Here is a 20,572-nt window from a genome sequence, read left to right on the forward strand (position 1 = left end):
AGAATAATATAATATTAGAAGAGTAGATCGATAATAAGAGAATATGGATATAAGTGAAATTTGATTTTTTGAAAGGGTTTTCATATTTTCAAAGCAATTTTACATTTTAAGATGACAGTATCTGGAAAATTAGGTATGCATTTGTGTTATTGAATATGCATAATGCAACTAAATAAACGCTTGGAACACGGGTTCTTAATTTACAATTCCTGATTACAGAAGTTGCACATTTGCCCAAAATTAATTTTTTTAAAGTGAAATCTAAAGAAAATTTTTCTTGTAAAATTGTAACTTCAGTCTTGTGTCATACCTGAACAAAAAAAAAATTGGAACAACTAACATTACCAAAATAAATTTGAATGACGACTGCACAGTACCCATTTTTCCTTGTAATCATTTTGTTTTGCATTGTTCTGAAAAAACTTGATAAAAATTTTATATATGTAACTAGCTACCACAATAAAGTCATTATCATCATCATCTTTTGGTTCTACACCTCCGGGTTAGCCTTGACATCTTTCACAATTTTTCGCCAAACTTAACGGTTCTGGGAAGCTGCCCTCCAGTTATGGACCCCAATTCTTCTACAATCAGTCTCTATACCACCGAACCATCTAGATCTAGGTCTGCCTTTTGCGCTTGTGTTGTATGGTCTTGCGTCTAGAATTCTGCGCTCGATGCCCTGGCATTCGAGTTTATTTCGTATGAAATATATGGGTGTATACCAAAATGCAGATTTAACGTCAACTTGTCTTATTCAGCAATATCATTTTAATTACAGAATAAGTTATTTTGAATATTAGATCTGCGTTTTGGTATACATCCTATGTATGATTTTTCTTTTTTTTTTTTTTTTCAAGTAAACCCCCAAATGGTAATCTATAACGACAAATTGGTTTAATGTAAAAATTTCTAATTTACTGATATCTCAATTAATTACTGGTAAAGACTAACTGTAACTTTTTTTAAAGTCAAAGCTTTCAATATGCAAGGAACCTTAGATGACATGCATATTATGTACGTAGAGTAACAATTTAAATTAAAAAATGCAATTCATATAATTTATTTTTGAAATCAATATTAAGGTTTTTATTTCATGTTAATATAGATATTTTTAGGGTCTATTTTTCATTTTCTCTTTAATAAATTTTTTTTTTATTTACATAAACTACGATAACGTTTTTAAATAATTCTTAAATACTATACATACTATAATAATGACACAATGATAATAGTAATAATAATAATAATAATAATAATTATAATAATTATATATAGTAATAATATTTATAATAAAAATTATTATAATTTAATTATTTAAAAAAAAAAAGTATGGGTACTTATATGTGTTTATTTTTATGCATTATTCTTATATTTTCTTTTACATTTATTTTAAATATAGTACATAATTAATATGGCTTTTAAAACAAAGCTTAAAAATTGCTGTAATTAAAAATATTTTTTTTTTCTTTTTCACATCATTGAAATTAATAAGGAATTAAAAGAAAATAACAAAAAAAAAAAACAGAAATATTAAAAAATATTAAATAAAACATTTATTTTTGTGTTTTTTAATAATGAAAAAAAAAAGAAAACAAAAATATATAGGAAATAAAATTAAAAATATGATTTTATATTTTTACATTAAGCCAGTTGAGTGTTTTTTAAAATTAAATTGAATATGCCTGCTTTTAAGTGATTTTTTTTTTCATAATTTATTTATTACTTATATTTTATTTTATATTCATAATATGTAGTTGTTGTTATTATTTTTCTTTATTTTGTAATGAAAATCTCTAATTTACACATTTTAAATTAAAAAATTATAAAAGGTTTTCAATTTTAGGAATGCAATGTACTACTAGAAAAGGATCTTTATTTATATAGAAAATAACAAAAGAAAAAAAAAATTTTTGTTTTTTTTTTTGTCTTATCTTAATTTAAATTTTTTTTTTTGGGTGCAAGTTTTATGTAATGTGTTATATTTTTTGTGCTCATTTTTTTTTTTATTTTTAATATTTTTTTGTTTTTTTTTTTTGGGTAGAATATTTTCAAATACAAATATAATAATACACAATATGGATGGTGGTCTTCAAACTATACATTCTCCAGCAGCATATAAAATATTATATTTATTTTCCGAATTTTATCCTTTTAAAAAAAAAGAAATACATATATAATATTATTAATGGACTAGTTTTTAATTATTCCTATTTAAACTAAAAATTTTTTTTATTATTAAATTCTCTTAGATACGCCATCATTTGAAGTAATGTGATAATATTAAAAAATATCGAAATTGATTTTATTTTGAATTTTTTGAAAATTTTTTGAATAGCATCCCATCAGCTTACAAGTGATATTATGTCGAAGATACATAATTTACCCAAAGGTGGGTTGTTATTCAAAAAATTTTATAATTTTCTAAAATAAAATAAATTTTTTTTTTTGGAATTTTAAGTTTTATACTGAAAATCAAAATGCTTTTTTAATAATATCGCATCAGCTCAAATAATGCGACTAGCAGAATATTATTGAATATGGATTTAAATATGTATACATTTTTTTTTTTATGAAAATTTTTGTTATTTCATTTAATTATTTAAAATAGAAAACATTATCTTCGTTATATTTCTTACTATATTGCTAATTTAAAAATTAAATTTTCAAATTTAATAATAAAAAAAAAAAAAGAAAATTCTTCTTATTTCAATTTTAGTTAGAAGACCAATAATTTTTTTTTTGTTTTATTTTTACAATTACATATTACAATAAAATTTAATTTAATTTCATTTATTTTTTTTTTTTTACAATTTCTTAGTTTGGAAGTTACAATAAAAAATATTAAAGATTTTATGGTTGAAAATTTTTTTTTTACACGCAATTGAATTTCAAATTGGAAAAAATAAAAAAAAAAAAATCAAAATTAAAATTAAATATTAATTTACATAATTTCATATTGGAAAATTTGAAAAAATATTCAATATATATGTATAAGATGTGGTTTTATTAATTTATAATTCAGAGTGCAAAACATTTAATTTTTTAAATACGAAAAATGATTTATTTTTACTTTAATAATTTATTAATTTATAATTTAACAAATTTTTAATGTTATTTTTTTTTTATTGTTTTTATTTTCATTTAATTTATTTGTTACAATATGGTTTGTTCATTTGTGAATTTACATAAATTACATTTCATATAATTGTTTTGATTAAAATTAAAATAAATAAAATTAATTAATTTCGTATTTATTTTTTTTATGTAAAAATTATTTTTGTAATTTTTAATTAATAAAAAATTCTGTAATAATATAATTTAAATAATTTTTTTTAAATAATTTTAAAATAGCAATATTAAAACTATGATTTTTTAATTTGAATATTATGGAATTTTTGTTTAATTCTAATTCAATGCGGGAGGGCGGGGGAACGGTCGAAAAAAGTAATAAGTAAAATAAATAGTTAAAATTTTTTACAAAATGGAAATTTTAATTTTTTTCATAATATATTGATATTGACGACAATTATATTTTGTATGTGTGTTTGCTTTTTTGTTTTTAATTTTATATTTTTAATATTTTTAATATTTTAAATTTATTAAGAAAATGACTAGTAATTTTCAAATTTTATGGTATAGCATTTTATAGATTTTATGTAAATAGAAATAATTGTTTTTTTATACGTACATTATTATATAAATAAAACAAATAAATAAATTAAAATAAAATAAAAAATATTTCGTACCTATTTTCCATAACTAATATTTCATTACAAAAATATTTTTTATATATTTTTTTAAATGTTTGTTTTTTTTTTGTCTTTTTTTCTTTTTTTTTTGCTTACATTTTAAATGCAAAACTTTAATTTAACAATTATTTTCTTCTTTATTTTATTCATTATTTTTTAATTATTTCTTTTCATCTTCATTTTTTTTTTTTTCTAATTATTTTGCGGAATATTAGCATGATATAGTAGTTTATATATTTTATGAATGAATATTATATAATATTATGTAGATAAAAATGAAAAAATGCAAAAAAATTAGAAATGAAAAATTGAAAAAAAAATAAAATAAAAACGAATTCAAGATAAAAACTTAATAATGCAAAAGTTGAGTAGTTTAATGATGTTACAAAAGTTTAAACTGTACTATGTTTAATAATTTTTGTTATTATAATGTTTTTGCATTAATAATTTAATCTTGAATTTGTTATACATGTGTATAATAATTATGATTGATCTTCCTTATATAAAATAGTTGTATGTTGGTTGTTTATTGATTTGTTTCAGCTTTTTGAATTATTTTTTTTTTATTTCTCTATTTTGTATTTTATATTATTTTTATACAATATAATATTTTATTTTATAATGATAAACGCTAAATAATTAATATTTGTTTTTATTGTTCTTTTGTTTTAAATTACAATATTTTTACTAATAATGTTTGTTTTTTTTTTTTTTGAATTTTATAAAATAAAGACAAATATAATTAAATTTAAATACATAATATGTTTTATTTTCTTGAACATATTATAATTTCAGGAGTTTTATAAAATTAATTAATTGTATAACATTTCTTTACGAATGTGTGTTTAGGTTTCAAATATGATAATTTATACTTTTCTTTTTATACAAGTTGTTATATCTGTTCAAAAGTATACCATTGATTTTAGAATTGTAATTGATTGTTTTTTTTAATAAAATATTTTCGAAATAATAAAAGAACCGATTAGTGAGATTGGAATAAATTAATAAAGGGTCGTTAATTTTATGATTTTTTCACTTGTATTTTATTATATTTGTAATATTGGGTAGAAAGAAACGGAATAAGAGGAAAATAAATTTATAATCTTGTATAATATTTGTCCTTGTTATAAAATACAAATTTGCTTTTATTATTTTATAATAAATTTTTACATTCAATATAAAGGTACATAAGCATTGATTTTTGTATAATTATGTTTTTTTATATAATATATATTTTTTATTATATATGTATATATAATATGTAGGCTGATTTTTTTTCTTTATTTTTTCTTTTTTTTTAATGCAGTAATTTTACGATTGTTAATTTTGGAAATGTGTTTATGTTTTTTTAATGTATAAATTCTAAATATTGATATATATTTATATTAAATAATTATATATACATAATTAAATATAAATATACATATATAATATATATAGAATATTTTTCATTATTATGTGAAATTTGCGTATGTTTAGGTTATTTTTTTTTTTTTAGTTTTTCTTTGTTAATTCCGTTTTTTTCTTTCTTATATATTAGTAATAACCATTTAATATTAAATTTGATGTTGTCATATAAATTTTATACTCTTGGAACATATATTTACTTTATTTTATATATCAAACTGTGTGTTTTTGTAAAATATGTTCATTATATAAGAGAATTGTTTTTATTTTTTTTTTCGTTTAATAAATTAATGGAAATTTTAATTTAATCAAGCACATTTCTTATAATTATATAATTATAATTTATATTGAATATATATATACATGTCTATATATATATATATATATATATATATATATATATATATTAATATAGTATTTTTTGTTTTTCCTTAAATGAATTTTACCTAATTTTCACATAGCTAATTTTGGGTTTGTTTTTTTGTTTTCTTTTGTTTTCAAAGCTCATATAAAAACCCTATATTTTAAAAATTAAATTTGAAGCTTTTTATATTAACAATTTTAATTTTTATTAAATTTTATTTTCGATTTTGAATAGAAAACTCATATATAGTTATTTTTCAAAAAGTTTGTGTTTTTTTTTTTCAAATTGTTTTAAATAATTTTATTATATTAATATATAATTATATTATATTAAAATTGTTTTAAATAAATTGCAATTTTTATAAAAAAAAAAATCGTATAATTTCCGGTTTAAATATTCAATTTCAAAATATTGTTATATTATAAAATATTTACAATGTTATTTATAATTAATATTTTCAAATAATTAATTATTTTTATCTGATTTTTTAAAAAAAGAACTCATTCTTCCAATAATTAAGTAATTTAAATAATTTAAATAAGGATGAGTTTTCTATCTACATTTTATGTTTCATACTTATTTAAGCGTTCTTTAACTGTTATATGCATTGTTTATGATATTTCTTTATAATTTTTATATATAATTTTTTTTTACAAAGCTATATTTCTTGTATATAGAGTATGTATATAATATAACGAAAAAAAAAGAAGAAAACCAATAAAAATTTTCTTTTTTAATTTTTATTAATTTTTCTATTGAATTCCTAGAAAAAAAATTCCGTTTACAATATTACATAATATAACATATATATTTTGAACTATAAAGATATATGCACAATAATTGTTATATTATATAACTATATTCATTTTTATACATAATTATTTTAGTTACTCGTTTTTGTTTTCATTTTTTTATTTAAATTTTAATTTAGCCATTTAAACATTTTTTTGCTTTTTTCATTATTTAATAATTAATATTAAGCTTAAATATATGAATATATCGCTCATTTCTTGCAACACTGACATAATCAAAATTTACTGATTTGAGAAAAACTAATTTTGAAATTTTGGATTTAATATATTTCTCTCATTATAGCATTATTTTATATTTTATTTGTAAATAAAGCCAGAGAAATGGTATTTTTGCACAAAAAAAAAACATATTTTAAGTGCTTATTTTTGTATAATTAATTCGTATTTTTTAGAGTTCTGTAACTGTTGCAGCCATTGAGTGATATATAAATAAATATAATTAATATATTGTATATTATTATTTAAATTTAATTATACATTTACATAGATTTTATAATTATATTTTGTTTATTTAAACATGTATATGATATTAATTAAATTAAATATAATAAAATTGAAATTTTTGAACTAAGTATTTTAATAAATAATTTTTCTTGATTTTACTTAAGAATTTATTTTACACTTAATTTTTATTGAGTGAAGTGAATAAAAAAACTTCAACAATTAAGTAATGGTTTAAATTTTTTCTTAATTGTGTAAATTTTAACATTTTAACGAAAAAATAAAGAAAAAATAACTCTTCTTCCATACATTTATTTAATTTTCATTTGAAATATGTTAAAAGCATAATTAAAAATGACATTACACATTAATTCGTGACATTTGTTTTTTGCATTATTGGTTACAATAATGAAAAAATGTTGACATCTGTTGATAACTTTAAAAGTTACAATGCTTTTGTTAACTACAATATCGATTATGATGCAAAAGAATTACACCGACAATTCATTATGAAATTTTAAAATTTTAAGGGCTTACTAGTTTTTTTCTTTATTGACATCGCTAATATTAAAAAAGTATTAAATATTTTTAAAATTATATAAAAATGCAGGTATGTTATTAAGTTTTTTTTTCTTGTTGTAATTTAGAATTGTGTTTAGTTGTAATTTTAATGGTAATTATAAAATTAAATGCTTAAATATGTTTAATTATGGTAATGATATTTTAGGCCAAGTTTAATAAGTTAATTTGTTTTTTTTCTTGTATTTTCTTATATTAGTAACAATATGATAAGTATATTGGTACATTTTAGAATGACCATGCTATATTGAATAATAAATTTAATATAGATATTATATATAATATTAAAATAATTTAAGCTTGCAAATTTATAAAGACAATAATATAATATTAGTAATAAATTTATTCAAATGAATTATTATTAATTAATTTTTGTACAATATAAAAATTACAAAAATTTTTTAAAGGTATTATTTTTTTAATTTTAATATTTTTATAATTAATTATCATGTAATTTTATATATTATAAAACGTATAACAGTAAAAGAAGTAAATTTCGGGAAGTAAATGAAAAATTTATGAAAATTTTGAAAATTTCTTATTTAAATAAGAAAAAAAGCAAAAACGCCGTATACATTTTAAATTGCGCATACATTCAATTTTTTTTTTTAAATTTTGTTTATTATAAAAAATGTTTTCTTTTTTAATTTTTGTTTTTTTTATTTTAGTAATATGTTGGACGGAAGGAAGCTGATTTTTTTTCTTTGCAAATAAATTTTATATTATTTTAGGCATTTTATATTATTCAATTTTTATTATTATTTGTTTAAATAAAGCATGGTCATTTTAGTGTATAATTTTAGAATTTATTATTCCATTTTTCCTTGTATTCCTGTTGGATTTATGTTTTTTCATAAATAAAGTAAAAAGAAAGTTAATTGCGATTGTGTTTTTGAAAATATGAAGAAAATATAATTTTAATAATATTTTACGGAATTTATTAAGAAATTAGTATATTATTCGATTTAATATTTGCATATTTTATTTTTTTCTGGCTATACTTTAAAAAAACAAAAAGTTAAAAGAATAATAAAATTTTGTAAACGAATATTATTTAAAAGATTAAATTAATTTTTTCTTTTCATAAAGCTTACAATTATTCAAAGTATTTGTAAAGTTTTAATAAAATATAAAAAAAAAAAATTATAAGTAAATGAAATTTTTTTTAAATACAAGAGTAATGTTGTTTTTTGAGCATTTTCTAAGCAGTTGTGAAAATTGAAAATAATTTTTTTATTTTATTTCAATACATTATTTTATATAGAAAACTTTTTAAATATTTTAAGCGAATTTATAGATTCTTTATAAATTTTCTGATTATTCTTTATAAATTTTCTGATTTAATTATATATAGCGAATGATAACTTTACATAATGAACTTTTTGCATTTGAAAATAGTGAAGCATTTAAAAATTGGTTTTAAGAATTAAATTTTAAATTTTAATAAATTAATATTGAAATTTAGAAAATTTAATAAAAAATTATGAGTTAATAAAATTAAGAATTAATTAAAAATATCAGAAATTTAACAAAAATTTCTTAAATAAAAAAAATATGCTAGTCTCCTATAATCAGTAAAACTGTAATCAATAAAAAAATGAGTCAAAATTTAATAATATTTAATTTAAAATTGATATGTTCGATAATCAGAAAAAACAATTAAATGCAAACATTTTGAATTTTAAATTAATAGTTTGATTAGTATTTTTGTATTTAAATATAATTTCATTATGTAAAATATCATTATAAAATTTAATTTGAAATGATTGCGTTGCTTTTTATTAAATCTTTTAAAAATGGCAGTAGTTTTTATTTAACAATTATATAATATCATTTATGATAAATTCAAAAAATTGGGATTTTCAAGTACATATTATAAAAAAAAAAAAAATTAAATATAATATCTGTTTCATTTTTTTTTTAAGTTTTGAGCTAAAAATAGGCTGTTAATTTGTTTCAATAGGATTTATAATTTTGTATAAATATACAAATTTAAGATTTAACATGTTTTATTAATTTCAATTTCAAAATGATTTTTTTTTTGTTTGTTTGTTTGTCTTACTTCATTTTTGTTTTTTGTTAATGTATCGTATATATAATATGGTTTATGTAAAACAGCGATGGGAGCTTTGCATTAAATTATTACGGCAAATTGATTAATATTTATTTAGCTTATATATGTTTTATATTATTATATTTTTATATAAAATTTATATACGTAATAAAGAACATAATATTATTTATTTATTTATAATACTTTGGAGCCTTTTCGTTCATTTATAAAATTATAATAATTATAGTTTCAATATATACATACATATAAAATACTGATTTTATATAGATTTTATTTAGATTTTCTAGAGTTTTTGTTGACCTTATAATGAAATAATATTAATAATTAAAATGAAAATTGAAACTTTTATTATTTTTAAGTTAATTATTTTTTGATTAATAAATATTTCATCATATGACATTTTATATTATCTCACATTTAGGTTATTTTTTTTTATAGTTCAGCATTAATATTATAGGACATTATATTAGATAAATTACAATTTTAAAATTGTTTGCTGAAGTTAGTAATTTTTTTTTTTGAAAATATGCAATTCCTTTTTTTATATTTTGTTTTCTGTTTTTTACTTATTTATGCAAGTAGTTATTAAATATTTTATTTTTAATATAATATCATTTTATGTGTGTATCGTATAACGTGATTTAAATATTACAATATGATGAAATATATTATTAATGAAAAAATAAGTAATGCTCCTAAATAATAATAATTTCTTTGTTATTAGTTAAATTTGTAATGATTATAATGGAATAAGATAAAAATAAATTTTCGTAAAATTATCGTTTTCAATCAATAGTTTCAAAATATTTAATTAGCTTAAAAACAAAATACAAAACTATAACAATAAATTTTTTAAAATATAAAAATTGGGATGACAAAATTAAGAATTCATATTATTTATGGATATAAACTAAAATTAAATTGTAGTTTAATATTTAAAATTAAACTAAATATTACATAAATAATGTACATATATATATTTATATATATATATACATATATGGCTGACATACATAATAAAGATAAAATAATCAACAATAAATAAAATTAAAAATTGTTAAAAAATTAAAATTAAAAAAAAAATTATTTCATAAAATAAATATTTAAACTTAATAATTAATTATACATATATAATAAAAATATTTTATATGCGAAATATGTATAATGTTTGATTTTTATATAATATAATAATATTATGTGGATACTTTGATTGTTTTGTGTTTTTTTTTTCTTTGTTTTCTTTAATATAAAAATGTATTCATGATAAAATTTGATATATATTTAATAATTTTATGCATTATCATTAATTAAAGTATATAAAATTAAATTTAAATACATAAATTTAGATTTATTTAATTCAAAAGTAAATAGAAATTAGTTAAAATTTTTTAAATTAATTATTTTAAATTACATAATTAATAATTGTTAAAAATGATAAAGCAAATTCTTAATAATTATTAATTTTAAAATTTGTTAAATCAAAACGGAAAGAGAATAACTTTATGCAATTATGGCAATCATATTTTTTTGACATTATATTTATAACAATTTATATAATATCTTTATGAGTAAAAATTGGTGTTGCCAGTCGGAAGCAGTACTGGAAAATAACTGCATCAAAGTTCATTAAAAAATCGTGAATTTATTAGTAAATTTTTATAATTCTATTTTAAAAAAAAAAAAAAAATGGAACATAACGCCATTAACGTTCACAGATGAAAGATTTTCGAAAATTCAGTTTTAAATTAAATTTAGTTTTAATATAAAATATGTTCGATAGAATTTTAAAATTTAGCTTGTTCTCTTATAGATTTTTACCACACTAGAAGCACATTTGAAAAAGTTTTTAAAAATATGTTAAATGTTGCATATTTTAAATTAAAAAAAAAAATCATATAGAAAATTGTAAAATATTAAAAATTTGAAAAAGGAAACTAGTTAGTTTCTGTTTAGATTTAAGTTTGATCTGAAAATTTATAATTATCGAAAATCCCTATATTATCCGGAATTTTTAAAAATACGAAATAAATTATTGTGGGTTCAAATCTATTAAATTTTCAATTTTCTATTTACTTTAATCAATTAACATTTCATTTTTAATATCATTATAAGATCTTATATACTTTAATTAATAAGTATACATAAATAATATATGGGTATCGTATTACATAAGTTATATAGATATATTTAATTTAATTTTATTACTATAATATATTATGTATATATATATTCTTTTTTCTGAAAAATTTTTGACTAGAATACTTAACAAATATTACTAGGCGTTTTTAAGAATTATACATTTAAATGGCAACATTATTTTATTTTTTTTTATACATTTTTTTTTTAATTTTTTTTTCTTTTTTTTTATTTTAGTTTTTCGTAAATAAAATTTTCAGTCAACAGTACAAGAAAAAACACGCCTAACTGATTATTTAAATGCACAGTGATTTTTTTTTTTGTTTTGTAATTCTTATAATTTATTTATTTTTTGTAAATTTTAAATTTTTTTTTTTTATGAAATTGTGATTAATTAAGCTTATATAATAGGATCTTGGTATATGCAAAAAATTTATTTTTGATCAGGGAAAAAACATTTTTTAATGTGTGTGTGTGTGTCTGTGTGATAAAAAACAACAAAAGTTTATTTTGTATGACAAGAATTTTTGTTTTTTGTTTTTTTGCATTAGGAATAACATTGAAAAATTGTTTTTGAAAATAATTTGGATGATAAAGAGTAGGAATTTTATGAAGGAGACGACCATTTTGTGAATATATAATTTTATATTATTTATGTATAAATTTAATAATATAACAGAATTTTTTATTGTTATATTATATATTAAATAATATTTAATTTGAAATAAAGCAATAAATATTTTAGGAAAATTTTGTAAGAAGTTTTTTTTTTACAAAAAAATATTTGTAATACTGTTATATATTTGATTATATTTATTTGTTATATAAGCAATGAGTAATTTTTTCCTTATAAAATGCGTAAATAAGAAGAAAATATTTAAAATATTGTAAATTAATTTTTTTTTTTGTTATTTAATATTTGTCGATCATATTTTTAAATAAGTTTGTAATTATTGTTTATAATAAATCTAATATTTAAAAGAATTTGATTACTTAAAGCTTATACGATATGATTATAGAATAAAAAACTTTTGATTAAATTATTTAAATTGAAAAAATAGCAAATTACAATTTTTATTTAATTGAAAAATTTATAAAAAAAAAATCAATTGTAACTATAAAATCTAACAAATATTTCAATGTTATTCATTTAAATTTAGATAAATTTAATAAGGTATCGTAATTGTTTTTTTTTTTTTTTAATGTGAATTTTTCTCTTAAATACGAAATTGAATAAAAAAAGAAGGCATACAAATGAAAATTTAAATATTAAAAAATTGAAAATAGTATTTTTGTACCTATTAATCTACGATTTTTTAAATATTTTTTTTTGCGATATTCAAATTATTGGGTGAAATGGAAATTTTTTTGAATGTTGAATGGATGCATATTTGTTTAATTTTTAATCTTTTGTTGTTTTTCGTATTAAAAAAATTTTATTTTTTAAAAAATTGTTATTTTTCTTTTTTTAAATTTAATTTAATTTTAGTTTAGAAACTTAATAAAGAAAATTTTTTTCGTTTTGGTAATTTTTGTTTTTTTCTTTGATTCTTTTTGATATTTGATTTTATTCTGTTTGTTAATTTTTTTTTAACAGATCACTGCAAAGTCGCGAAGCCACAATTAGACGATCTTTATATCCTTCATTCCTATATAAGATGTTTTTTTTTGTTTGTTTTTTTTGTTATAGAATTTGTGAGGGTCTCAGTTTCAGTTTTAGTTTTTTTTTTTTGTGTTTTTTTGTATATTTTGAATTTTTATTTAATACTTTACAAAACTTAATGCTTTATATTTTTGCTTTTTTTTTGTTTTTTTGTTTTTTGGTAAATTACATAAATTAATTTTGCTTTAGTTTATATTTATTATGAATATTAACATAAACTAGACTTTTGTATTTATATATTTTTTTTTAATTACATAATATTTATATATAATATGTATATATACACAATAGCTTTAACTAAGCGTTTATATTTTTAACTTATATATGAGTTTTGTTTTTTTTTTAATAGTTTTTGTTTCATATTTTGTTTAGCTTATTTTTTTTATGTTTTTTTTTGTTTTTAATTTTAAACTGTTATATATTTCAATTGACCACATCATCGTATTACATACATTTATAATATTAATAATTCTATTAAATTCAGATATAAGTTTCGTCCTTATTCAATACATTTTTTTTTAATTATCATTTTAGTTTAAGTGTCTTTTTTTTTGTATTTTAATTTAGTTTAATATTTTTTTTTTGTTTTGTTTAATTTACTATCAACTTATTTATTTATTATATTTGTTTTGGTTTTTTTTCTACATTTTATAAACTTAAGCATAAGATTCACTTAAATTTTCGAAAAAATATTCAAAATCTGGATCATTAATATTAACTAATTCTGGACTAGCTGGTGGCATTGCCACATTACGATATTGTTCTTTAAATGTTGATAGTATTTCGCGTATCTTTGCAATGATCTCTTGAACTCAAGCGTTTGATTCCTAAAATAAGATAAAATGATTATTAAAATTAAATTAAAATTTTATTGAGAAAAGGATTTTGTTTAACTGCTAAAATTAAATTTCTACATGGGAACAATTAAATTTAAACTTCATATTTCACTCAATCAATTGAAAAACATAAAAACTTAGAAAATAAAGAACTCTCAAACACCAATATTATTATTAAATTTGTTAGAATTTCTTAATCTAAAAGGAAAACAGATCGTACCTTTAAATTATCAAAATAATGCATAATCTGTTCATAATCCATATCCAAATCATCAAGACCTAAACTTTCTCCTGGGCCAATATCACCATCTGACGTTGTAGAGAACATAGGATTACCAACTACAGTTGCTCTTTTAATTTGATGTTTTCTTATTTTTTCTTCACCGGGTGGTGTAATAAAACCCCCATTATCATCAGAACTTGATGTTGTTTCACCACTCATAGGGACGGGAGTTTCTGATAATTGTTTTTTATGTCTCCTTTTTACTTCTGGGATTTCTTCTAAAATTTTATTTTAAATGTTTTAATTTCAGTTTAAATAAAAAATTATTGCTTTACCTATTTTTATTGAATCGCTTTCACGTTCTTTATTTGTTTTAATATCATTTTGCGTGCATTCTGCTGTTACATTTGATTCTTCAGCATCACGTTTTGGAGTTAATGAATCAAATTGGAATATACTTTTTTGTTGTTGTGCTGCATTTTCAACTAATCTTTCTGCCATATGCATATCTTTTTTCTGAGTTGGAGACTCTTCATCATTAGATGGGCTAATTTCTTTTGGTGAAAATGTTTGTTCTGGTGAATTTTGGTTGTAGAATGCTTTGTTTAATTGTTCTTGCGTGAAACTTAAACCATGCTGCTGTGGCTGTTGTTGATGATGAGTATGTAATTGTGGTTGAGATGTAGATGGGATTTGTTGTTCTTGGGGTCTATCATACGAACGAATCATATCAATGCCTCCATTTACTTGTGATTTACGATTATGAATATGATTCGAATTTCGATGATGCTTATGATGATGGCGTTTTTGAGCTACAGGTGGTATTTGTTCCTAAAATAAAAGAAAAAAAAGTTTTGGTGGTGTTCAATTTATTTTTTATTTAGGAGTATACCTTTTCAATATTTCCATTATTGCTACAATTATTGTTAGTGTTATTATTAGCAGTTACACCAATATTTCTATGAGGTGGCACTGGTGGTTTATATTCAATTTTGTTTCCGTTTTGCCCATGACGATTATGTGGGGGTAACGGTGGTGGTAATGTATTATTACTATAAGAAAAAGGAGAGTGTCATAATTTGTAATTAAACAAAATAAGATCAAATATAATACTTTTCTCTGATTTCGTTTTTATTGTATGTAGTAGAATTAATATTATTCTGATTGTTCATGTGGCACAAGGGTACATGCCGTCCAGAATTATCAAAACTTGTGATGCGATTTACAACATCATCTGGATCTGAATAATTTATATTCATCGGATTACTCGTAATACGAATTCTTGAATCTAAAATTACATATTTTTGAAAATTAATACATTTATATTTCGAATTTATTTCATTTCTAATACCTCTAGGATTTTCAAAAATATTTCCGTTCATTGAGTCGTGGGCAACTGATGAGCGATCCAGAGTTGATCTTCCAAGCCACACCCAATCATGAGCGTTTGTTGTTGATTCTCTAGGTTTTCTCGAATCTCTTAAAAGTCCACTAGTTGAAAGTAAATCTTTTGCTCCCCCGACGTTGTCCAAACCCGATTCAATTGTAATGGGCCGAAACTTCGATGCATAGACAACGCATGAAATCACGAACACGATAATGGCAACGCAAAATGCGGTTAAAAGAACATACATTCCAATTTCCATTGATGTCATATCATGTGGCCCAGGTTTATGCCGCATTCCATCTATTGAGGTCATACCTCCCCTATGTTGTCTAGCTTGCACGTTTGGCTCGTGATTTCCTTCATCTTTTAACGGAATTCCTATAATTGTAAAAAATGGTTTGAAAAAGGTTCACAAAGAAGTATTTTAAATAAAGAATGCAATAATATTATACCAATTATATCATTAAGGTCTCCTGAGTCTCGTAAACCTTTTCGATCTCTTCCTAATATTCCATCATTTTGTACAGTATCTGGTTTGGCTGCATTATCGCCAGTATTAAAATCAACCTGAACAGAAGCCAGAGCACTTGCCAAAGATCCGGGAGCAGATTTAGCTTGCTTAGACGCAGGTATTCCACGTCTTAGACGACATTCTTCTGACAATAATAATGTTACTCTTAACAAATCACCGTTTCCTTCGCCAACAGCAATAACACGTGGATGATGTGAAGCCAACATCGGAGCAAAAGCTACAACTTCAGAATCCAAGCTTTCAACAAGCAGGAAGTAGTCGTCAACTGATACATCTCTGTGAAAAACATTTAAGACAATACTTAACTTGAAGCATGTAAAGCGTGAATTTTTATAATTACCTTAAAGGTGTTCGAGCTCCATCCGAAAACTCCAAATCAATATCTAGTAAGCCTTCTTGGTATTGGGCTGTTAAACGACGTGTAACTGAAGTTTCAGCAATATATCCATTTTCAATTGCATTGTCAGGAGTTATGGTCAATTGCAATCCTGAAACCACCCGTACGATTAGTCTTGTTAAAGTAACTTTATCACTTCCAACTCGAATTTCTTTAGCACCAATTACACGACCAGTGATTGGTGAAAGAACCTTAAATTTTAAAATTGTTTTGTAAGTTTTAGAATAAATTTTGCAAAGATAGGTTCTTTTAACAAACCTGAACATCAGTTCGTCCCATCGATTTTCCCTGAAGGATTCTTCCTTTAAGTGTTGCAATTTTCGGATCAGCAACCCTTAAAAGTGGCTGCACTAAATCTGTAACACGTAATCCAGTTCTTCTTGAAATCAAATAACTAACACGTCCAGAGTTCTGTTGGAAGTTATTTTAGATAATTATGGTAACAGTAATTTATTAATTGATATTGTCGAAGATATATTTGTTTACCTGATCCATCGCTAAGAATCTTGCATAAACTTCAACCGGGCTTTGTTGATATCGAGCTCTACAAACAGTTTTTTCAGGACCTAAAACATTCATAAAATCATCTCCGTGATGATTCCAACCGTATGCTCTTTTACGTCGACGATTTCCTTTGCCATGACTACAACACAATATAGTACAAATTAATATTTATTATTCTTCATGACTATATCAGTCTACATTTACCCATAATGTTGATCTTCTGGAACTTTCCAACCTTTAACTTGTGATAATCGAAAATCGGAAACATATACTTCCAATGGAAATTCTGGCATCCATACAATGAATTTTGCTAAACCAATATAAGTTCCATACTTTACAATAATAGAGGCATTTGATGAGCCTCGAATTTCAGATCCGTCTACATATACTGAACTACATGATGATGAGACCTATTTTAATGAAAATATTAGTTTCTTTTATTATTGATAATTGTTCATAAACATTTAATGTCACTCATAGAGTATCACAGACCTTTATAACACTTTCGTCTTCTGCATGACAAGAACTTTGCAACGTTACATCAGCAACTTTTCCAGCTTGTGATACAATAAAAACTTTCATTGCTTGTGAAACTTGTCGTCCTGTTAGTACGGCTGTATTCATTAGTTCCCAATTCTTAAATTTAAATTAAATAATAATTTCAATTAAAAATTCCTTTTCAAAAACTTTAAGCAATACCTTTGCAATTGGCAGAACAGCTTGGATATCATCTTTGTTAATCTCTAGCTTAGCAATTAGCTTTTTTCTCACTTCTTCAGGTGTAGCTCCTGTACTTTCCAATGATGCGTCTTTTAATTTAGGACCATCATATGAATAACTTACAGACCAAATAATCTTTCCACCATCCCAGTTTTCTTTTGTATCATTTGCAACTTCTAATAACCAAGAAAATATTTCCGTAATCCTATACATGTAATAAAATTTTTTAAGTTAAAATTTTATATTGTCATTGTTTTAATAAGTCAAATTGAAAATTTTATTGTAAAAGAACACTTCTTACTTATTATTATTATTGTTACTGCTAGCATCAATTTCTATATCTTTAGAATCGCCATCAACATCTTGATCTTTTTTAATTGCTGTAACAACAGCAACTGTATGTTTCGGATTATCTTTTTGAACCTCAATACTCCATTGATCAGATGTAGCTGTTGCTCCAAGAATTTTTAAACCAGCTTTTACTCTAGCACGAACAGTAAATGCTCCAATATTTTGATCTGGTTGTTGTTGTAAAAATACTGGTACATGAATTTTTGACATTGGATATAATGTTGGCTGTGGTATTAAAAATGTTAGTGAATCATCGGCTCTTAAATCTTTATAAGCTGATTGTGCTGCAACTAAGGGAACTTGTGCAAAAGATGTTAGCGGTTGTATTTGTACTTTTGGTTCACATAGCTCAGGATTTTTTGTTGGTGGCTCAAAAACACTATATGAAACTTGAACTAAACGTTGGGGAACTTTTGGTGGCATTGAACCATTTGTTTCTTTTTCTGGCGGTGGAAGTTGTGGCCACCAATTAGATGGTATTATAACCTATATGATACATTAAATATTTTTGTTTCAAATTATGATCAAAAATTTTTGTATTAACAATTACCTCAGCAACACAAACTCCATCCTCTCCTTCAGGCATACAACGACCTTTTAAAGGTTGTTTACTTGTTAAACCTACATGAAGTAATACACAAATTTTTTGACGTTGCAAATGACCTCCAGGATCAGCACCAGCATGAAATAATACTCTTAAAACTGGTGAATCTCGGGGTATTGAAGTTTGAACTAAATGTGCTGAAATATCCAAATGTAAATTTGATTGTTGTAAATCCATTAGTGCTGCCGTTGTATTCTGAAAGTGAATGTCAATAAATTAAAATTTATATTTTTGATATTTATAATAAAACATACATTTGCATTATCCCCTTGTGATTCGATTACATCCGGTACTATATATCTTGCTGGAACTGTTTGTTTTGTAGAAAATGGTCCATAACTGGCACGTATTGATACTGGTTGAGTTGTTTGTACAACAGTAAATCGATCTGTTGATAATATTGAATCCGATGTAATTTTCGGTCTTGATTGTGATGTTGTTATTTCAGGCGATAAAGGTGGTGATCTCATTGAATGTTTTAGGAAAAATCCACTATCAGCCGTTTCAAAATGTACCTCAACACACAAACAATATCCTCCTAAATAGGCAAGACAAAGGAGAAATAAACAAAAAAGAAATATAAATAATTAGCATTTAAAGAAATAAAGAAAATATAATTATTATACTGTATATTATTAGCATTATATATATGTATTATATGTATTATATATATGTATATATATGTATATATATGTATTATATATGTTTATGAATATGTACAAATAATATGTATTTTATTTGTTTAAACACACATAAGTGTGTGTTTAAATAACTTGATATATTATATAACTTTTATATATGTTTATTATATGATTGTACATATTTGCCTTAAATTTTATCGCATTTTAATGATATTTAAACAATAAGTATTTTATAAAAATGTTGACATCGTTTTTAAATATGGGAGGATTGATGAAAAACAAGGAATTGCTAGGCCAGTTAAATGAGTATAAAATAAAACTAAAAAGCTGCTACATACAATAATAATTATGATAATACTCTTAAAGTAAATGAAGTTTGAATTCAGAGTGTTTTCTAAGATAACGTGATGTGATGATGCATATTAAATAATATCTTTTCTTTGAAAATACAAATAATTTTTTTTTATTTGTTCTTAAATAAGAAAGAAAGAAAGAGTGTTTATTTTTTCTATGTCAAGCATTTGTTTCTGAAAAAAATTTTCTTTTAAAATTTTGCTATGTGACATAGTTCGAATTATGTTTAGAATATGCTCATAGAATATGTTCAACGGGGGTAATATAGAAATCAAATGTATCTTAAAATTAAACTATCTCAGCGGTTTAAATGAATTATAGTATATACCATTATTAATGCATTCAATTGTTCAGAAATGTTTAGTTGTTCACAGTAGGCTTCCTGAGAGTTCTGAAATAAAGTGATAGAATATGCGACAGCAGATATACAAAATAATAGATATTTTACTTTTTTTTTACCATTTTATTAGTTATTAAGTCCAAAATTGGGTTTCATGAAAAGTGTCTTCCTTTTATTAGGTATAGTTTTCCTCAGTTAATTGCACCGAGCAAAAAACCGAATTTTTTATTCAATTAAGTGGGTAAAACACCACAAAAAAAATCGGCTTAATTGAACAATCAGTGCAATTAAATTCAATTTTTATTCAATTATACTGAATGCAAGATAAGTCATAGAATGAGGGCCTTAGACTTTCAGCTCTTTATTTTACAATGTTTGTATATAGGTTATGAGCTTAATTTCACTGTAAATAAAAAAGAAAAACTTTGGAAAACACAGGGTGGTAAAAATTTGAA

At 21.5% G+C, this 20,572-nt stretch overlaps 1 protein-coding gene across 1 annotated transcript; it reads right to left on the reverse strand.

Annotated features, from left to right (window-relative positions):
* Window positions 1-12,782: 12,782 nt before the first annotated feature.
* Window positions 12,783-19,323, reverse strand: LOC129619003 (transmembrane protein 132E). Its single transcript, XM_055534049.1, has 16 exons — window positions 19,037-19,323; window positions 18,729-18,977; window positions 18,129-18,664; window positions 17,807-18,032; window positions 17,600-17,743; window positions 17,312-17,517; window positions 17,090-17,246; window positions 16,862-17,014; window positions 16,547-16,794; window positions 16,127-16,482; window positions 15,639-16,052; window positions 15,401-15,575; window positions 15,180-15,339; window positions 14,623-15,118; window positions 14,285-14,565; window positions 12,783-14,055 (listed from the first exon to the last, which is right to left on the reverse strand). The coding sequence occupies exons 1-16, from the start codon at window positions 19,250-19,252 to the stop codon at window positions 14,041-14,043; spliced, it is 4,032 nt and encodes a 1,343-aa protein (XP_055390024.1). The 5' UTR covers window positions 19,253-19,323; the 3' UTR covers window positions 12,783-14,040.
* Window positions 19,324-20,572: the final 1,249 nt, after the last annotated feature.

The sequence above is a fragment of the Condylostylus longicornis genome, unplaced genomic scaffold, assembly GCF_029603195.1.
Source record: "Condylostylus longicornis isolate FDR11 unplaced genomic scaffold, ASM2960319v2 ptg000010l, whole genome shotgun sequence".
Lineage (NCBI taxonomy): Eukaryota > Metazoa > Arthropoda > Insecta > Diptera > Dolichopodidae > Condylostylus > Condylostylus longicornis.

Coding starts and splice junctions, on each gene's coding strand:
- LOC129619003 (XM_055534049.1), bottom strand. CDS start 19,252: ATGAGATCACCACCTTTATCGCCTGAAATAACAACATCACAATCAAGA. Junction 17,518..17,599: donor AAGACGAAAGTGTTATAAAG/GTCTGTGATACT, acceptor TCATTAAAATAG/GTCTCATCATCATGTAGTTC. Junction 16,483..16,546: donor GGAGCTCGAACACCTTTAAG/GTAATTATAAAA, acceptor TGTTTTTCACAG/AGATGTATCAGTTGACGACT.